Here is a 19458-nt window from a genome sequence, read left to right as displayed (position 1 = left end):
TTCGACAGTGTGGTATTGTTTACAACCAAAACATATCTTCCAGTCTGCTTTATCACGTCAAAAAGAGACTTAAAAACATCCAAAAAGAAGCAAAGCAGAGACTTTGTTCACGTCTCTGTAGGAAGACAGTGGAGCAGTTTGTAGATGTACTTCATCTGTAAATGCATTTTATTTGTGTCAGTTTCAGGTTCAGTTGCCATTTTCTCCAATCTTTTTTACATATAATACAAGCTTGAAAACTAGACAAAAAATTTAAAAAAAGATAATAATAATAATAATAATAATAATAATAATAATAATAATAATAACCCTTTATTTTCTTCTTTGCAGTAAGTAAATGTGATCCTCCTACCACATCGTTTTGGCCAACTTAGTCAACCAATTACTACTCTGTTGTTATTAAAGTACCAATATTAGCTGTTGAATAAAACAATGATGATAAATGTACAAAAAAACACACACATCTCTGACATTTTATGTCAAGCTCAGTGCTTTTCATGGGAAAGGTCTGTGAAATTTCATTCATTTGGACATTCTGACCTCTCAGTCTTGTTTGGACACTCAGGTCAGTAGGCCCTACGGAGCTCATAGGGGGACCAGGGGCTCACCCCGTCCTCCTTAGCCCACGAAGAGTGGGCCTCGGTGCCAGCTGGGAGGCCGCTGTGACCCTCCGCCATGTCCTCCGACACCATCTTGGACACCAGGTCGCTGACGCTGCTGCTCATGTACGGGGGGCAGGGAAAGGAGGAGGGCACAGAGTAGGTGCCGCCAGAAGTCAAAGGGTGGTAGTGGACGTCTTCCAGTGAATGCAGGGTGTACGGCTGGCTGCCGGAGACAGGCCCCATGGAGGAGCTGCGGCTGGGGGAGCGGTACTGGGATGGGCTCCCAGAGGGCTCCGGGCTGGCTATTGAGGGTGGGACACTGACAGAACCCAGGCTGTCCGGACAGAGGCCCTCCACCTGGGACACTGGCTCAGGTCCCGACTGGTCCCATGAGTCACGCTAAAGCAGGAAAACACGAACAAAGAGGAAGAACGTTTCAGTTATTCATTTCCTCATCAGATAGCATCCTGATCTTCAGCCATCACAAAAGGTCTTCTGTCACAGCATCATCTATTTTGTGATAGCTTTTTTTTCACAGCGTCTACTTTTACGGAACATTGCATGTTTTCCCAAAACACATTTTAGCACTTTTAAAAAGAGAACTGCATTCATGCTGTGTTTGATATCATCTGATATAACTTTCATTACAGCATCCAGGAAGATAGAGCACATAACACCAGTTTTAAAGTCCCTCCACTGGCTCCCTGTAGCTCAAAGAATAGACTTTAAAATACTGTTGTTAGTTTACAAATCACTGAACGGCTTAGCACCACAATACATTAAAGATCTGCTGTTGTTGTATCAACCTTCCAGACCTCTCAGGTCTTCCGGTTCTGGTCTGCTCTGCATCCCCAGAACCAGAACCAAACAAGGAGAAGCAGCTTTCAGCATCTATGCACCACAAATTTGAAACAAACTTCCAGAAAACTGTAAAACAGTTGAAACACTGACTTCTTTTAAATCTCAACTAAAAACCCACCTGTTTAGAATTGTATTTGAAATGTAATCAATTACAAATTTATTGATGGAACTTGACTTAATGATTGATTCTATGTTGCATTGTGTTTCTGTGTTTGTAATGATGTAAAGCACTTTGAAATGCTTTGCTGCTGAAATGTGCTATACAAATAAAATTTGATTGATTGATTGATTGATCCATGAACATGGTGGAGGGAATCAACCAGCCTCCAGTGTCTGAAAATGAAATGTGACTTCAAATTATTAGGTTTAACAAAATTTTGCATTAGAATTATGTTGTTAAAGAATAATGTGACTGGAACAAACTCCAGTACTAGAACATCAAGCTAATGTTGCAGTTCTTTTGATGACCACTGATGTAGTTTACATTACATCACTTCATAAGTAAAATGAGATAACACCAAACCTAGTTTTGTCCAAGATGGAACGCAGAAAACTAGTGGAAACTGCAAATTGTTGTGCTCAGAGGTCAGGCTAACAGCTGTTAGCAATGCAAGTCAGTGACAATGTAGTACTCAGAGTTTGACGCATTTAAACATTAAAGGAGCAGTAAGTATTGTGTTTTATATGCAGCTAATTTAATGAGATACAGGCTGTCAAGAGTGCAAATAGAAGTTCAGTACTGCAACCATAGCCCTCTTTCAGATCATAGTTAGCAAAAAAACATGCAACTACCAATTATTGATTACATTGTTTCCCATCATACAAGTTGATCTGCATAGAATACAGGTCTTTAGGAATTTCAGAGTTGCATCTGAGTTTGCAGAAGTGTTTTGGCGTGGCTAACAACATGCAACTTTCACCTGAGTAATAGCTTTTCTCCATGTAACCCTCCATATAGCACTGCAGGTTGCATGTAGCAACCACAGCTGCAGTGTTCTGTCATCAGCATCAGATTTGGCTGACCAATGCATTTCTCAGATCAGACAAAAGCTACACTTAAAGTCTCTGCTGTCTGATCTCAAACACATTTTGCAAAATGGTTTGTGTCCCATACTCGTCATAGTGATTACAGGTGTGTTCACATCACCATGGTTTAGTCTGCTTTAATCAAACAGTCTGGTTGTTTTGAGGAGATGTGACTGTGCAACTGAGACCAAAAAGGTGAACTCTGGTCTGCCTACAAACACGTCTCGTTTTAGTTGGAAGTAAACTCTGATGTGGTTCGAATGCATATGTCAACGCCAAGCAGACCAGAGACCACCCCGGAAGCAGGAAGCAAACCTATCCAGGACATTCTGGATAAATGCAACCAAAACAAACATTAGTCTAGCACTAGCGCTAGACTCATCGAAGACAAAATATAAATCCTACAACCACTATGTTGTTTATATTTGGTGAAGAAGGAAGTTGTGCTCAGTGTCTTCTTCAGAGGGTCTTTATTTTGCATCCTTCAATGTTTTCCTTCAGTGGTTCTTGGTGCAAAGCCACCACAGGTGAGGGGGTGAACAGTGGCCTGTTTGACACTCCAGTGTAAAACCAAACCACTGGTACATTGGTGCATTGATTTAACCCACAACCCTCTTACCTCTCGCCTCCTTCCATGTGTGGATCATTCAGTAATGATGTGAAAACGCATATAAATCCCAAAACCTGTAATGATGTTAAAGGGGCCAAACCATACCTGCCCTATAACAGTTGGCAGCCATTTTGGACTTCTGAATTTGGAGTTTGTGAGGAAGCTCCAACTTTCCAAGTCAGAATTCCAATATTCCAATTTCTGATTGAAACTATAAAACTTTTCAGCCTTTAAATGGAAATGACAGTCACAAGGAGCATTTCCACCTTTTACAGGAACCAGTCTAGTTTTCTGGGGCCAATTATTATTATCCCACGCAACTCCTCCATATTTACCAGGGTAGAAATACCCTGGTAAATATCCCTCTGTACTACCTGCCGAGGCAGTACTGTTCCTTTTTCCAGCAATGTTGTGCTTTAAATGGAGCATTTTGAGTTAGATGAATAGCTTCAACATCATGCTTTAAGGTTACCTTAAATGCTACATTTAGTATGTGTGACTATCACTAGCATGCTGATGATACCATTAGAATGTGTTGGAGCACAAGCTTATGTGTTAAGGCAATATCCCAGTGTACTCTTTCCTCAGATTAAAATACATAGAGTAGTCAAGGAATACTGAGGCATTCATTTTGAACATTTCAGTAAGCTTGATTTTAAAAGGCCACACCAATCATGCGTAACAGTAGTTTTGTTATACAAATGTTATAATGGCCAAATATGCAACTGCTGTTGTGTAAAACATGAATGGTTTTGTTTTGTAGGGTATGTGTGGGCCTTATTTTGAAAGTCCAGCGTGGTTCAAAGTGTGCATTGACAATCATGGAATGCCAATATCCCACTGATCTTTTATCACCTTAATATGGAGACAGTATGAAAGGAACAATGAGGCTTTTACTTTGAAATTGTCAGTAAGCTTAATTTTACATGACCACACCAATCCCATGTGTAACAGTGGTTGTTGAATTATACTAATTTTCTAAAGCCCAAATCAGCAAATAGCTGTTGTGTAAAATCTTTTATTTTGTAAGGTGTGTGAACCAGCAGCAGGTTTCACAGATAACTTTAGCAGGGATTGCTTTTAAAGATCCAAACTGAAAACACTTTCCATCCAGGACCTTCACTAAAACATTTTTCCCATACTTCCCTCTTGCACAGAGCTTGTATCCATTCCAGGTGAGAAAGTGGGTGTAGACATGTGCAGATAATAAATCTCCTACAGTCACCACACAGTGTTGTATTATGTTGAATATTCTGTTGCTAGGGAAGAGAGGGAAGTACCTGCCACCAAAACCAGAAAATTACCATTGATGTGTGATTGAAAATGATGTGATGAGTAACAACTGAGAGACAGAGCATTACAAATTAAAGCTTTTGCCTTAATCCACACATCTGTTCTCTGCAGTGGAATTGTAAAAAAAACTCTTTGTATTTGATTTTTTCAACTACTCCATTTAGCATAGCATGCCCAGATGTTAAAATAATTTACCTTCATGTAAAATTAATAATTTTTTGCTATAAAAGATTATCATAAAAGCAAGTTAATTTTATGTCTATACTGTTAGCATGTTCAACAGATTATCAGAGCTGTTTGTCCACCAGATTAAATTAGTGGAGCAAAATCAAGATTGGTTCTTTGTAAAGTATTTTATCCAAGAGATTTCTTCATATTTTGTCATGCTGAAACAACAACATACTTTTATTGAGACCAACAAAAACTAACGTTGGTCTCTAGGGAAAGGAAGTGTCTAGAAACTGAAAAGTGTGGAATGCCTCTCTGTCAAACTATGTTTAGTTTTAGGTGTTTTGGGGTATTATCAGACAGAACAAGCTTAGTCAGATTGGATGGAGAGCATCAATGAAGATCATTTTCCCGCATAATCTCAAATAAATTTAAGCCTTGACTTTGACTAGGACATTCAAACACAAAAATATGCTTTGATCTAAACCAGATCAAAACATTTTGTCATGTGGGTCAACATCAACAAGGTAAAAGTACTCTGCTTCAAAAATTCAACATTGCATATTTTTAATGCAAGTAAAGCAGTCTGAGTATCACAGAACCTGGATCAGTAAATTATTGTAAACCTGAGATCTTGCAGGTTTGCCTTAAAACAAAGACACGCAGTTCTTTTGAGTCGATTGTTTCCTATTTTGGCTTGGAATCAAAAAATTTTTCAAGCAAAAGTGTTTGAATGCTTTTGGTCTGCAGCTGCTCACGATCAAATTAAATGGCAAACAAAATAAAAGTGGTGAGCAACACATAAATGCTTTTGTGCTTGCGGTTTTAGAAGAATTTATTCATCATAAAAAAAAATCAGGCTCTAAAGAAAATTCAAGAAGTGTGAAGCATCAGATGCTCAATCTCAATCTCGTTGTAATCTGTTGATGACAATGACAAATAAATCTTATCTTATCTTATCTTATCTTTGATGGAAGCCACAGTTGTACCATTCTCGAATTGACGCTCTATGAACGAAAACAAAATTGTGGGTGCGCAAGAAAATTTAAACCATGTAGCATTTTCTTTCCACTTCATAATTATATACAAATATGTATCACCTTGTCAGCAAAAGTTCAAGGGATATAAAAACTTTGCAAAGTGCTCAGAATCCTACCAGAAATAAATGCGGTGAATCTCCGTTGAAAGTTGGCAACAGGGAGGAAATGGTTGACGAGGGCAGGAAGGAGCTGCCAGAGCCGGAGAAGGTGGCTGCGCTACGGTAGTCACCAAAGGTTTCTGGGTAGTAGCTGTCGATGAGAGAGGAGTAGCTGCTCATAGAGGAGGGTTGTGTGGAAGAATAGACATCGGAAGGAAACTGCTTGGTGGATGTGCAAAAGTCTGCATCGGATATGAAGGGACGTCTCATGCTGTAGTAGCTGGGCAGCATGTGTGATCCTGTAAGAAAACATTTGTCATATGATATGCAAAAATAATGTGCTGGGATTGTTGGAGCCAAAACTTTGGGACCGGTAGAAATCTAGAGATTTATTGTTGAAGATCTATGCTACTTTGAGACATACCTGGCATCTGGACAAACGAAGGTGGAGTAGTCGATCCTCCCTGTGAGGAAGAAGTAGCGTTTTAATTCAGGGTTTCCCCGGGTTTATTATAAACCAGGCTTTACTTGCCACCCCATCCCCAGGCTAAGCATTCTTTGTTTATTTTACAATGGGTTTTCAATATACTAGCAACAGTGACAGTAAAGACAGAGTAAGCTAGGTTTATAGTTGACTGATTGAAGTGGAAGTGAGAGTCAGCACGAATTGTACCATCCATGCACCTTTTGCACCTTTTGTTGGCTTTCACACCAGTCTTATTTATGATGCCTGTACATCAGATTTTTGTAACTATTAACGTTTTAAACATAAAAGTAGTAGCATGCTAGGCCGCTGGTGGGCTGCCCTAGCGCCCATATCACAGGGCTTCGCAGATTTTCTGGAGGAAACCCTCCAGTATATGAACTATGCATGAGAATCTCAAATAATCCATTTTTATCACACCTGTGTTTAAAATGATTTTTAGATTATTAGGCTTACTGGAGGAAACTGGGGAAACGATTAAGGATCTTACTTCCGGCGCCCACCGGAAGTAGCAGTATTTCACTGTAATTTGTAGGTCGTTTTTTTTTTGCTAGTTTATATTTATGATAGAAGTTACATGTTTTTCGGTTATTGTGCAATATTTAGTAAAACTTGTTTATGGACGCACCGTCTGCTATCAGAGAGCTGCTCAGCACAGAGGATCGTAATTGTGAGTTTAATCACAGGGAGCGACAGGAACACGATCATTACGTTTATTACGAGCTGCTAGCAGAGCTGCTAGCAGCTCGTTTTTCTGAAGAACTGACAGTAATAAAGAAGAGAAAAGCAGAGAAGCTGGTCAGAAATCTGAGCTGCAGGTTTGTGCCGACAGTGTAAAACACCAGAACTACATAATATTAGCTTGGTGTGATGTGAATTTGATTTTTCGTGTGAATTAAAAAAAATAATAAAGTTCATGATCTGAGTCTTTATCATTATGTTTAGGCCAGCAATACATTTTTCTAAGGCAAAATAAAATATCGGTTTATTTAGTCCATAACAACCAGAACCTCGAGGTTCTCCGTTGCAAATAAGCGGAGGAATGACCGCAGCTGCTGCGAGAATCTCCCCACTGGACTAGAACCGAACCAAACCGAATCACACATTAACCTGTTATAGAGAGCAACTTGCAACTGGAAAGTATCTGCCCTTGCGGAGCTCAGTAACTGTTGTGCTGAAATTATAATCAGACAAAGTTTAGTTTGTGGCTGCAGCAACAGGTGTGTTGTGAACGCGCTTCTGAAACAAAAAGGCAAGTTTCTGTGATAAGTGGTAGTTTTCATCACCTGCCGACAGATAAAGAAACAAAAAGAATTTGGCTAAAACTTCTAAACTTGAAGAGAGAACCCAGAATGCTTTATGTGTGCTCGTTTCATTGTGTGGACAAAAAGCCAACGGAAGAAAATCTGCATCTCCGAAGCAACTGAGTCAGTGATGTAGCTAACTATGCTAGTGCGGGTTGTTTGTTCTTCACCATCCCTCCCCGCATTAGCTGTAGGTAGCGGTAAAACAATACTGCCGCATGTAAGCTGTGATAGCTGCTGTTCTCACATATTTCATAGCCTAAAACCTCCGTGGAAAGTCAGTTAGCGAGTTGCTAACATGTAAACAAATGGTGGTTCCGGTTTGCAGCAGAAATTGGGCCCATAAATCATGCAAAGCCTCATAGCGGCTAGAAATAAGGTGGGTACCCAGATTTTTTTTTTCAATAGAGGCATGACAGTATGAAAAATAGTTACAACCCAAACAGAATAAAAATGTTTTCAATGTGGTTGGTACATGCTAAGAAAAAGACTGAAGTATGTTTTCTTACATTTACTATTTTTTATTTTTCATTTTCTAACCAAAAAGGACTGATCATTTGTAGAGTTTCTATTTCTTGGCAGTCCCACTCATGCAGAGCTAAAGACATGCAGACACTCTGGGCCGCTCGCACAGGACAGAAAATGACAGAGCCTCCTGTTTTGCATAGTGCTAACATGAAAGAGTTGATATTAAGCCCATGTTGGCTAGGGCACACGCAAATTTTGGGGGCAGAATTTGAATGCGATTTGCCAGCGCCAAGACTTCCTCATGTGGCCCAGGTACGGCTCACTGCATCTCTGAAGGCTGCGTATGGAAATCAGCTCAAGCTCAGTCAGATAATGTGTTTCAGTCGGGGTGAGGGTGGAGGGGGGGGGGGGGGGCGGTGGTTGATGGTTGGGGGTGGAAGTGTGGGAGGCACTTATCCTGGTTTCCAAAAAGAAAAAAATCTTTCTTACTATTCAAACAGGATATGACACAAGTCAGAGACAAAGAAATTTAGCTACATTTCAAAATACAATTTTGAAATCAATATTTCATAAAAGTTCACTTTAAAGTTATTCCATTACCTCTTTTAATTTATCCGTTTGTGATGTTTCAGTACTTCAACATATAGAAATCATTCTAATAAGTACTCTGCATTTACATTTTTTTAAGTGAAGACCAATCACACACTGGGAAATTCTTACTGGCTAGCTAACCTTTGCCAACACTGCTAATGTTTTAAATTGTAAATGTAAAATTTCCTGAATCCAGTTTTTATTGAGCTCATACTTGTAGTGCTAAAGCAGAATGTCTAAGTGCACCTGGATGCAAATTGTCAGATTGGAGAAAGCTGCTAAAGTGGGACGATGTGAGATGTTTTTACTCCTGCTGTCCCGGTTCATGTTCCAGCATGAGCTGGATTACTGTGGTCAGAGCTAGCTTTACTCTCTCAATGGCCTTTTTATTCTCCGAGATAAAACCTGGCATTGGTTAACATTGGAAGGGAACGGCTATCGTTACTATCGTTACTATGTGCCTGTGGTCATTATTGGCTCCCTAAGCAACATTCACAACCATACATGTAAATACTGCATTGACAAGCACATAAAGTGCTTCCAAAATTGTAAATAACATATGTTTTTGGTTTAAATAAGATTACATATTAGATTTTCTATTTTGTTTTCAAAAATAACAATATAACACAAGGTTCCTCCAATAAAATTTACCAAAACAGTCTCAAAGTGAGACTACTGTATTTATCTAAAGTCTTACATAAGACAGAGACATATGTAAGAGGTGACATTGAAGTAATTATAAACCAGTCTTCATAAACCATCAGATACTTGACAAAAATGTCTGATCCCAACTTCTGCCATATCCAAACTGACAATTCTACTACTCAGGGTGTTTTAAGGAAAGATCACATAATTGCAGCAAATTTAGATTCAGATTTAGAAATCAAATATAGTTTGCATAAGTCAGTTTTATCCATTAGATTTAAAGGATAAAACTTTAAATCTAGTGCTTCCATGTTTGTTTGTCTCCCAGATGAAGGGCCACTGCTGCCATTAACGCTCTAAATTTTCTTTAATATTTAAAGTACTAGTGGTTCAGTGTATCTGTGTTTTTGGGTTTCTGGTCCGTCTTCTCAAACTCAAGTTAAAAGACAGTTCTCTTCTGCTCTGTCGATACATTCATCCTGGGACATTAAAGACAATCAACTGTCCACTGTCACTACGTGTTTGTTAAAGAAGCTTATAACTTGTTCACAATAACCTTTTGAGCAGTCGACAAATAGATAAATCTAAACTAACTCTTCTAATTAGGTGAAGCAGAAAACAAGGTACCACAATGATACAAAAGGACAACTCAGGAACTGCTAAAACAAGCCATTTAATAATGTTTACATTTATCAAAACATAAAGGTTTGCTAAGAGTTCAGCTGTTCATATTTACAGATTTCTTAAAGCAAGAGGGGAAAACCGAAGTCATCCAAAATGTACTTTAGGTTATTCACATTATTGTGGCAATGAAACGTGTTTCTACTTAAAGGTGTTTCTCATCTTTCACAATGATATTAATAGTGAAACAGACCGCAGTAGCTCCTAGCATATGTTTATGGTCTTTTGCAGTAGACAGCTACATAGTGCAGCTGAAACAGTTATTGAATTTTACAGAGTTCAAAGCAAAGTGTTAAGTTTGATGCAGAATAAGAAGGTTTTCTGTAAGCTTTCCCCACAGTCCAATATTTTGAATTGCATCCATTAAAAGCTAACTTATCACTGAGCCATGTCAAATCAGACATGCTACTGATTGCCTCGTTTTAAAGCAAACCACTAAACATAAAGAAAGTACTAGCAGGAGCATGCAGATCTAGCTGTATTTGTGGAGTCAGAGTCGCATCAGTGTTTAGAAACAAATGATAGAAACTTTATAGAATTGAAACTCCAGTTGGGACCAACTTTTAATGTGTGTGAGGAAAAATGAATATTCTGGATAACATGTGGGACATGACTGGTTATTTAGTTATCAGACGGTGATGACTAAATAATAAGGCTTGACACACACAAATAATTTAAAACATAACAACAGTATAGAAACAGAGAGGTTGAATAAGCTAACACTAGCAGCCATTTCTGCCTGTGAAAAGATCCTCAGTAGAACAAGTTACACAAGTATGGAAAACTTTTTGTAACCATGTGCCGAGTTAGCTAGTCCTTCAGAAAAGAAATGTAAAGCTATCTGTGTTTTAAGTGGAGTGTTAGTGGAATATTACAGCAACGTTGTTAAACCAAGCTAACTTTATGTTTGAGCAGACAATTGTTCAGAAACTCTGGGTGGATAAATATCTTTATTGCTGCAAGACGTAGTTACTATCCTGCATTACTGAAAATATGAAATTAAAGTTAATATCTCAAGAGACAAAACTGCTTGAATTTTTTCTGACTTTTAAGTTAGATATGCTTGTGACTATTTTATTGCTATTTTAAACAATTCAATAGAATGAAATAATGGTGATGATAAAAATGAAAAGTCAATTTTGTCATGATGAGGTGTTCGAAAAGTGGACCCAAATACGTCAAGTAGTAGACAATACTTTTAATGAAAAAAGAAAGACGAATAACAAAAACTTACGGCCTGCATGGTGAATACAAAAGCCAAAACCCAGAACCATCAGCATGATGAGGAGGATAAACTAGGAACCAGAATACACAAAAAGGAAACAAAGAAAATTAAAGCTGCAAGCAGCCTCAAACGGCCCTGCAGCTCAGCGCCGCTCCAGCCTCATAGCGACCGCGGGGGTTCCAGCACCTCCAGCCCGCTCAGAAAACCAATCTAACATTAAAAAATAACTAGACTTAAGAAACATAATAAATAACTAAGAATAATTAGAAAAAAAGTAAACATAATAAGGACTAAACAAAAGTAAAACAGAAACAAGATTGATCTAATTAAAGAAAGAGAATAATCAATATAGAAAGAAATAGAACACAAAAACAATCCAAGATCCTAAGAAATTTGGAACAAAATAAACTGGTAAAATTTTCTTTTAGAAGTTAATGGGAGGCAATTGTTTTCTAAGTATACAATTTTTCACACACACGAAGAAAATTGAGTATCTGTTTTCACCGCCCTTGTTTTGAAATAGTATGTGTTTTCCCCTTGTATATTAAAATGTATATTTTGACAGCACTTATTAACTTTTACTTTCCAAAATTAGACAACTGCAGAGATAAAGTTTTTTTTAAATAATTTGATTATAAACTGTAAGCAAATTTAATAACAGGAAGTTAGTTGTAACTAGTTGTTTCAGTCCTATGATTTCATCTAGAAATCAGAATTTGACCATTGAATAAAACATTTTTGAATTCCTCGTGGAAGGCCTAAAATGCACCATGTCATGTTAAGTTTGAGGCTATCTATGAAAAATGTGACATAATGGTATGATTTCAAATCCTGGCAAGTTGGTCAGTTTTCTTGGGAGACTGATCTCCCAAAGAGAAACGGTCCTATGGCTGTAACTTCACTTATTTGTGGGTTATAATGTTATAATGTTGTAATGCTTTTCCCTTGTGTGATACACATATCACATGAGATATACTGTATTTGTTGAAAAAAAAGTAATTTAGGCCAAATTTAAGTTAAAATTCCTTATGAAATTGGAGCAATCGTGGTGCTTTACAGTCCAAAATTACACAACAGCAGGCATAAAGTGCTTATAAATTGCAAGCAAATTTAATAACAGGTTGTCAGTAGTGGTTTCAGGGGCGCTGCCAGGAATCTTGGGCCCCATGACAAAAAATTAAATTGGCCCCCAACATGCAGCTGCTGTTACAATTTTTTGAGTCTATCTGACCTATCAAAAGTGTCACAGTTTTAAAGGCTTGCAACTGTCTTGCTTTCTTTGTTCCAATACTGATAACTAGCACAATATTTACTGCTCATGAATTTTATATGCAACAGTCCACATACAGTATGCAAGTAGGTTGCTTAAATTTGTTCTATTAGTTTTAGATTACTGAAATGTCTCTCCCCACCAGTAACAGTCATAGGCAACATGCAAAATATACATGAAACAATCCAGACTTCTCATAAAATGCTTTGTAGTTGCATTTTATTCAAGCTGCAGTATATAACTTTAATAAAAAATATGTTTTCTCAATATTTGTTAAAGCTGTCACCATGTTGTGACAGTTTGTTATGAGACAGATAATCTGTGAAAACAATCAATCTCCTCCACCTGCTCCCTGAATTACTATTGCTAGTAATGCAACGTTCTGGCCAAAACAACCAATCAGAACCAGTAGGAGGGTCTTAGCGCTGTCAATCAACCTCATTCACTCACTGCTAAATGTGCTAATGGTGGAAAAACAACTTATCATTACAGGAAAAATGTCTATCTGCTGTCATTGGTAGCTATGCTAACTAGACTGAGCATTCACAACAGGCTGCGCTAGCTACAGCATAGGGATGAGCAGCCACATGAGATTATGATTGACAGCACTAAAACTCTCCTGTCTCAGATTAGCTGTTTCTAGATAGTACTGGGAGAAGGAAGAGGAAATAGATTTTTCACAGATTATCTCTCATACCATACTGTCACAACATAATGACAGTTTTAACAAATATGTAAAAATATATATATATATAAAAGTTACATACTGCAGCTTTAATTTCACTTAGGAGAGGACGGGTCAGGGGGGACGTGAGTTAGAGCTGCTGCTGACTGACTCATCTGTTGTTAAATGTGGTAAAAGATACAGGGACAAGTTCAATACATGAATATGTTGGTAATTTCTTTCCTTAATTCATTAAATGCTAGTGAAATGGAGGCAAACAGTCTGTAGCTAAGCTAACTATGCTAAATGGTTGATAATCTCACACAGTCTACCCACGTCTATTGGAGAAAAACTGGGTTACAAATTGACACTTTTACATTTTTCTCTCTCTGTCTCTCTATTTTTTGAAAACCTGACTTTATTATTTTTCTTAGCAGCACAGTAACTGCCACAGTCATTCTTGTCTTCTGACTGCTGCTGAACACCGTCACCGTCAAGCTAAGCAGGAACGAACCATTTCATGCAGATCCAGGGGGGTTCAGGACAAATGTGTACTTTTTGGTCTGGGAGGGGGGACATTTATTTTTTACTGCTAAAAACAATTTTAGAAAACACAATATAATTAATTTGTAATTGACAGGACACCATTTTCTTTTAAATTTTTATGAACAAAAAAAACAAACAAAACAAAAGAAAAGAAAAATTGTGGAGGGTTCCCTGTTGGTCAGGGACCCTTAGAATTGTCATAACTTTTCTCCTCTATACAGCGCCCCTGAGTGGCTGTCAGTGGTTGTCTTAAACATTTGATTGATGTCAATTATGTATGTTGACTTGCTTCTCATTTCATTAATACAAAATATATGACAAGAACAATGAGTAAATATCTACAGCTAAAGAACAAACAGCTAACCAAAAGCATAATAGATTAACTTCTACTAATTTCACAAAACATCATAATCATAAATCATTTTTTAAAAAGTGTGTAACTGTATAATTTTAGTGGCCAGTAGCTTTAAATGTTGAAGTGGAGTGGAGTAGTGATGGACTCTGACCTGAACCTCCAGAGCCACATAAAGACAGTCACTAAGTCGACCATCTATCACCTGAAGAACATTTCCAGGATTAAAGGACTAATGTCTCAACCAGATCTAGAGAAACTCATCCATGCGTTCATCTTCAGTCGTATTGATACCCTAACCCAACAGCGTCTTCACAGGTCTGTCCAACAAATCAAACAGCTGCAGCTGATCCAGAATGCTGCTGCTCGCGTTCTCACTAAAACCAGGAAGATAGAGCACATAACACCAGTTTTAAAGTCCCTCCACTGGCTCCCTGTAGCTCAAAGAATAGACTTTAAAATACTGTTGTTAGTTTATAAATCACTGAACGGCTTAGCACCACAATACATTAAAGATCTGCTTTTATTGTATCAACCTTCCAGACCTCTCAGGTCTTCCGGTTCTGGTCTGCTCTGCATCCCCAGAACCAGAACCAAATGAGGAGAAGCAGCTTTCAGCATCTATGCACCACAAATTTGGAACAAACTTCCAGAAAACTGTAAAACAGCTGAAACACTGACTTCTTTTAAATCTCAACTAAAAACCCACCTGTTTAGAATTGTATTTGAAATGTAATCAATTACAAATTTATTGATGGAACTTGACTTAATGATTGATTCTATGTTGCATTGTGTTTCTGTGTTTGTAATGATGTAAAGCACTTTGAAATGCCTTGCTGCTGAAATGTGCTATACAAATAAAATTTGATTGATTGATTGATTGGAGTTGTTAAAGAAGTTTTGTTTATCTTGCAGCCATAGAAATGTGGAGTAAAAAGCTCAGGACTAAGAACAAGGATTGAAATAGGAAATATAAACAAGTCGTTACCAAATAAATAGTGGATGTATGATGTTTTTATTGTTTAAATTTTACTCAAATTAACTTTTCCTAATGCAGAACTGAATTTAGTAAAAAAAAAGTTGGATTTGCTGCCTATTAGATTTGCATATTAATATTTCTGAAGCTGGCAATGTGATAGCTGTTTAAGATTGCTGTTGCTGCCTTCAGCAAACTGAAAACATTCTGCAGCAACAGACGTAAACTCACTGACCCTCTGAATGAAGCGTCTAGCCTGCTGTTTTGTGGTGTTTGGCCCTGGGCTGGAATCTCATGAACATGGAGTTCAGCTTTCAACACAGAAACAGAAATAGTGTACACCCCCCCACACCCAGTGGATCCTATTTTGTTATCACTCATAAAACAAAAATGGAAACGCTACACCTGTCCATTAAAATGATAAATTTGTAAAATATGAGTCAGAATTTAAAGCGGCTGCATTTTCTTTTTCATAAAACCATATGCAAAGCAGAACAGGTTTTTAATCACCATGTTTTGTACAGGAAGAACTGCATCCTTCCAACCTCACTGGTCTGAATGACATAATTCACATCAAGCTCAGTGGCTCCCAATTAAAAGTAGAAAAAAAAAAAGTTTCCATGTCTAACAAATGTATGACCACTACAAAAGGCTAATGCCTCCTTTATGCTCATTACAAATATTGTTACATGTCAAGAAAATAAAGGAATTAGCATATCTGCTCATCTCATTACGATAACTGTGTGGATTTATTTTTATTTTTTTACACATACAGTGGCTGCGAGTGCACAAAAATGTTCATGAGGAACACATACTGTATCTGCTAATGTTCACTTCATGTGTAAATATTTAACTCTTCTTGGATATCTTGGGATTTTTCATTTAAAGGATTTTGAGTAGTTTTGTAATCCTCCAGTAAATAACACTTTTATCTCTTTATCTTATTATGAGTCTAGATTAGTTGGTGATGAAGCTTAAAGATATTGGCTCTTCTGATTGTGGGCAAGATTTAGAAGAACTTCTACCATCTTAAAAGAAGTCTGCTCTCAAAAGTATCAGACAGACTCATTTGAATACCTTTGAACTGTTGCCAACTTAGCATTGGTTGGTTTTTTATATGGAAGTTCATAAAATAATGTTCCCATAAGCCTCTATGACTATTTGGAACTGGAGATAGCAGAAGTTTTTGGTCTTAGCCAGGCTTGAACAAAGATGTTAGCTTCAGCCTGTGTGGCTAACTAAAGTGGCTACATAGAGACTTTAGAAAGATATTTCTGAGTTACCATCAACCATAAAACTATGCAAACTGAAAGTATGAAAATAACATTGCTTCAAGAAAATACCGCAATTCTGAGAAAATTCCCATTCTTTAATAGTTTTTGTGCAAGGATCAGGTATTTTTTGACAGTATCAAAATAGATGTGTTTTACAAAAATTACAATGGAAACATTTTTCTGCAAGAGATGAGCCACATGATCAACAGTCAGATGTTACTGCTGGCTCAGAAGATGACAGGAAGTAGTGAGAGGATGGTGATTTTTTTTTTTTTTTGGACAATGTGCAGCTGGCTTCACCAGAGCTTTGACAGCATATGATACAAACTGCATCAGGCAGTTTGTATCATATGCTATTCTGTAAAATCAATGACTGTAATTTCTCTAAAATTAAGGGGCTATAAGGGGCTTGTCGTTCTAATGCCTGAATAAGATGACAAATATAGTACTAGTGCCATGGCTGAATTATAAGTATAATCTCATATAACTGTTTGCATCCATTGCTGACATGATTTTTAATAAATTTATAGTGAAATTGTGTTTTTTTGACATTAGCAGACTAGGCAAAGATTTGCGCATGTTTGGAATGGAAACGCAGCATGGAGCAGTATTCCCTGTGCATGTTTCACTTTACAGGCTTCTTTGCCTCAATGTAACCTGTTTGCATAAAATCCTTTTAGCTCTGGTACAGCTGACTTTGTTGTGTGTTCTCCATGGAGAACTCCCAACTACCCACAACTGTCATCCACTGAAGTTATGAACCTTTGCAGAAATTTCCAGAGCAGAAAGTGAAGGTATGTTTTCTCCTACAGGTTTGTTGTCTTATTGTATCCCATGCTATCTCCTAACTGGCTGAGCGGTAAGCAGTCTGCATATCTATAGAGTGGACATGCCACCATTAGACAGAAACCAATGAGTGAATACTGTCCCATAAAAGCCTTTTGACAGGCAGTTTGTGGTAATGAAAAGCCAGTCTTGCTTGTGCATGCAGGCATCTACGACACAGCCAAATTTGTCTGTATGTTCAAGCTAGTGTGTGTGTGTGTGTGTGTGTGTGTTTTAGCAGTGTGTGTGCGTGTGCATGTGTGCTTGACAACAATAGGAGGTTTGTCTGGAGCTCGTTCATGACTGAGGACAATATCGGCTGGCAGGTGTGTGTTGATCAAACTTTGCATAGGCAACCTCCTGCATTGGCCTTTTCTCTGTATCCCCTGCGTCGCCAGTCCCCCCACCCCACCCCACCCAACCCCACCTCACCTCCACCTCCACCTCACCTCCAGCTCGAGCTCCAGCTCCAGGGAGCTTTTTATTTTTTTGAAGATCACGGTCATTGCCTTTGCATGCATTGTGTCAATGTTCTTTTGTGAGGTTAGGATAGGACTCTGTGCTTTGTCTTTATCCACACACACTGTGCTCAACTATTTACAGATGGTCTTTATGAGGCCTTGAGGGCAGCAGAAACAGAGGGGGGAAGGCACGTACAGGTGGTCAATGGATCAACCATTGGCTTATTAGTGCACAAAACAACAGTAAATGTAAACAGGGAGAGGATAATATTTGAAGGCAGTGCCATAATTGTGTCATCAACAGAATGTCAACTGTGGCTACGGTGTTTGGTTTGGGTGAAGGATGATGAGGGGAACAGACAGCACAGGAGTGTACAATAGTAAAAACAGTTGGTGCTTACAGTATATCTGGGCCCGCTTGTCTGCCGGGATCGCTTCTCAGCCAGCAGGTCTTTCACTGTGTGTTTAACCCGAACACCCTGGTACACTCTTTTCGAATATTCTGAAGAGTAGAGACAACAACAAAAAAAACGGACACTGAGAGATTTGATCTCATCTAGAAAATGTTCATCCTCCTGCACAACTTCATCCAAATTTTCATCCATTCCCACCAAAGTGCGTTCATTTGAATACATCACAGTTTTATACATATGGGTGAATGACTCTTTGGGATTGTATGTGTAAATGTCATGGAAATTGCCCTTGGTCTGGTCGTTGCAAATGGAAACTAAAATGAAGCAATTAGCTAGAAACACTTGATTTCAACCAGTCAGAAAGATAAGGTTGAAAGATATGGGCATTATAAAATATGCATGTTTTTCTTTAATTAATGAAAAGAAAATATGCATGTTATGCATGTTAATGAAAAAGCATGCATTTTGATAGAAATGAGAAATCCCATATATTTATTAAGCAGGTCATTTTTGGTATTTGGTATAAATCTCACGTTGATGCTGGTGTGATTTGGGGACATTCCTGGGAAGCAAAGGTCTAAACTCAATGAAAATGCAAACTTTATTATGCAAACGGAAATTGCATGCAAAAAACTGTATGTAAAAGACCCCAGCTTTTTGAATGGATCTTTTAGATAAGCTCCAAATCTGCCCAGCAAAGAGATGTTTGAAAATGAAAAAAAAAAAATTTTATCTGGATTTTAAATTTTTTCATTTTTTTTGTATTATTCTAAGTGAAAAGAAAGTCAAGGTTTTACAAAATTTTTAAAACAATCACAACATATAATTACATTTGTGCAATTAGACATAAATAGTTCCTGACAGTAGGTTTCCTCATATTCCTGTTGTAAGAAGCGCTCTCTGCAGAGATAAACATGATCTAACAAGTTTCGGGGTACTAACCGTCACACACAGTAATGAAAATCACAGCATTCTGGCACAACAAAAAACAGCAGAGAATTTTGATTTCTTCATAGCAACACTGATATTCATAACATTTCTTTTAGGAAAAGCAAGACGGGCATATGCATGAATGAAAAAGTCTTACCTGTGTCCATGATGCAGCCGAACGGTGTATCATGTACTCACACACACTCATACACACACCCACAGAAGCTGTTCTGTTCTCCCTCAGCTGTATTTGCCTACAGTGGCTCAGTGCAGGAGTGCAGCACCATACTGACTGGCGTGCCACTCAGAGAGCTATAACCACTCTGTAAAGAGGGCAGGGACACATGGCACCTCACACTGCAGTCATCAGGAGGCAGGTTTTCAAAATGACCTTTTATCTATTTGTTTAAATGCAAATATATGGGGGGGACGTTTTTTAGACTATTTGCATCCGCAGTCAAGATTAGGGGTTGGAAGCATTGGGAAAAATGAAAGAAAACCTGGACTCCTTTGGCCTGTACTCCTTGTCTGAATTCAAAAAAGGATACATTGTTTCCATGTTTTTGATTTTGAGTTGCGGGAGTTCCGAGCGCCGCAGGTCTCGTGGCATGAAAGTTGTTCTTCTTTTACTTTGAGCTTTTGCATCTGTGG

The 19458-nt window shown here is 38.0% G+C and overlaps 1 protein-coding gene across 1 annotated transcript; it reads right to left on the bottom strand.

Moving 5' to 3' along the window:
• Positions 1-293: 293 nt before the first annotated feature.
• On the bottom strand, positions 294-19142 carry pou2af2 (POU class 2 homeobox associating factor 2). The gene is made up of 5 exons (XM_032545529.1): positions 18965-19142; positions 17866-17966; positions 6123-6162; positions 5717-5997; positions 294-1001 (listed from the first exon to the last, which is right to left on the bottom strand). The coding sequence occupies exons 1-5, from the start codon at positions 18972-18974 to the stop codon at positions 567-569; spliced, it is 867 nt and encodes a 288-aa protein (XP_032401420.1). The 5' UTR covers positions 18975-19142; the 3' UTR covers positions 294-566.
• Positions 19143-19458: the final 316 nt, after the last annotated feature.

The sequence above is a fragment of the Xiphophorus hellerii genome, chromosome 18, assembly GCF_003331165.1.
Source record: "Xiphophorus hellerii strain 12219 chromosome 18, Xiphophorus_hellerii-4.1, whole genome shotgun sequence".
Taxonomy (NCBI): Eukaryota; Metazoa; Chordata; class Actinopteri; order Cyprinodontiformes; family Poeciliidae; genus Xiphophorus; species Xiphophorus hellerii.
The sequence above is the reverse complement of the archived record's forward strand: the minus strand, read 5'-3'. Positions and strand labels throughout refer to the sequence as shown.

Excerpts from the sequence above, each read along its gene's own strand:
- pou2af2 (XM_032545529.1), bottom strand. Across the intron at positions 6,163-17,865 it reads CAAGCGGGCCCAGATATACT|GGAGGATCGACTACTCCACC; the intron begins GTAAGCACCAAC and ends TCTTCCTCACAG. Across the intron at positions 1,002-5,716 it reads ATTCACCGCATTTATTTCTG|CGTGACTCATGGGACCAGTC; the intron begins GTAGGATTCTGA and ends TTCCTGCTTTAG.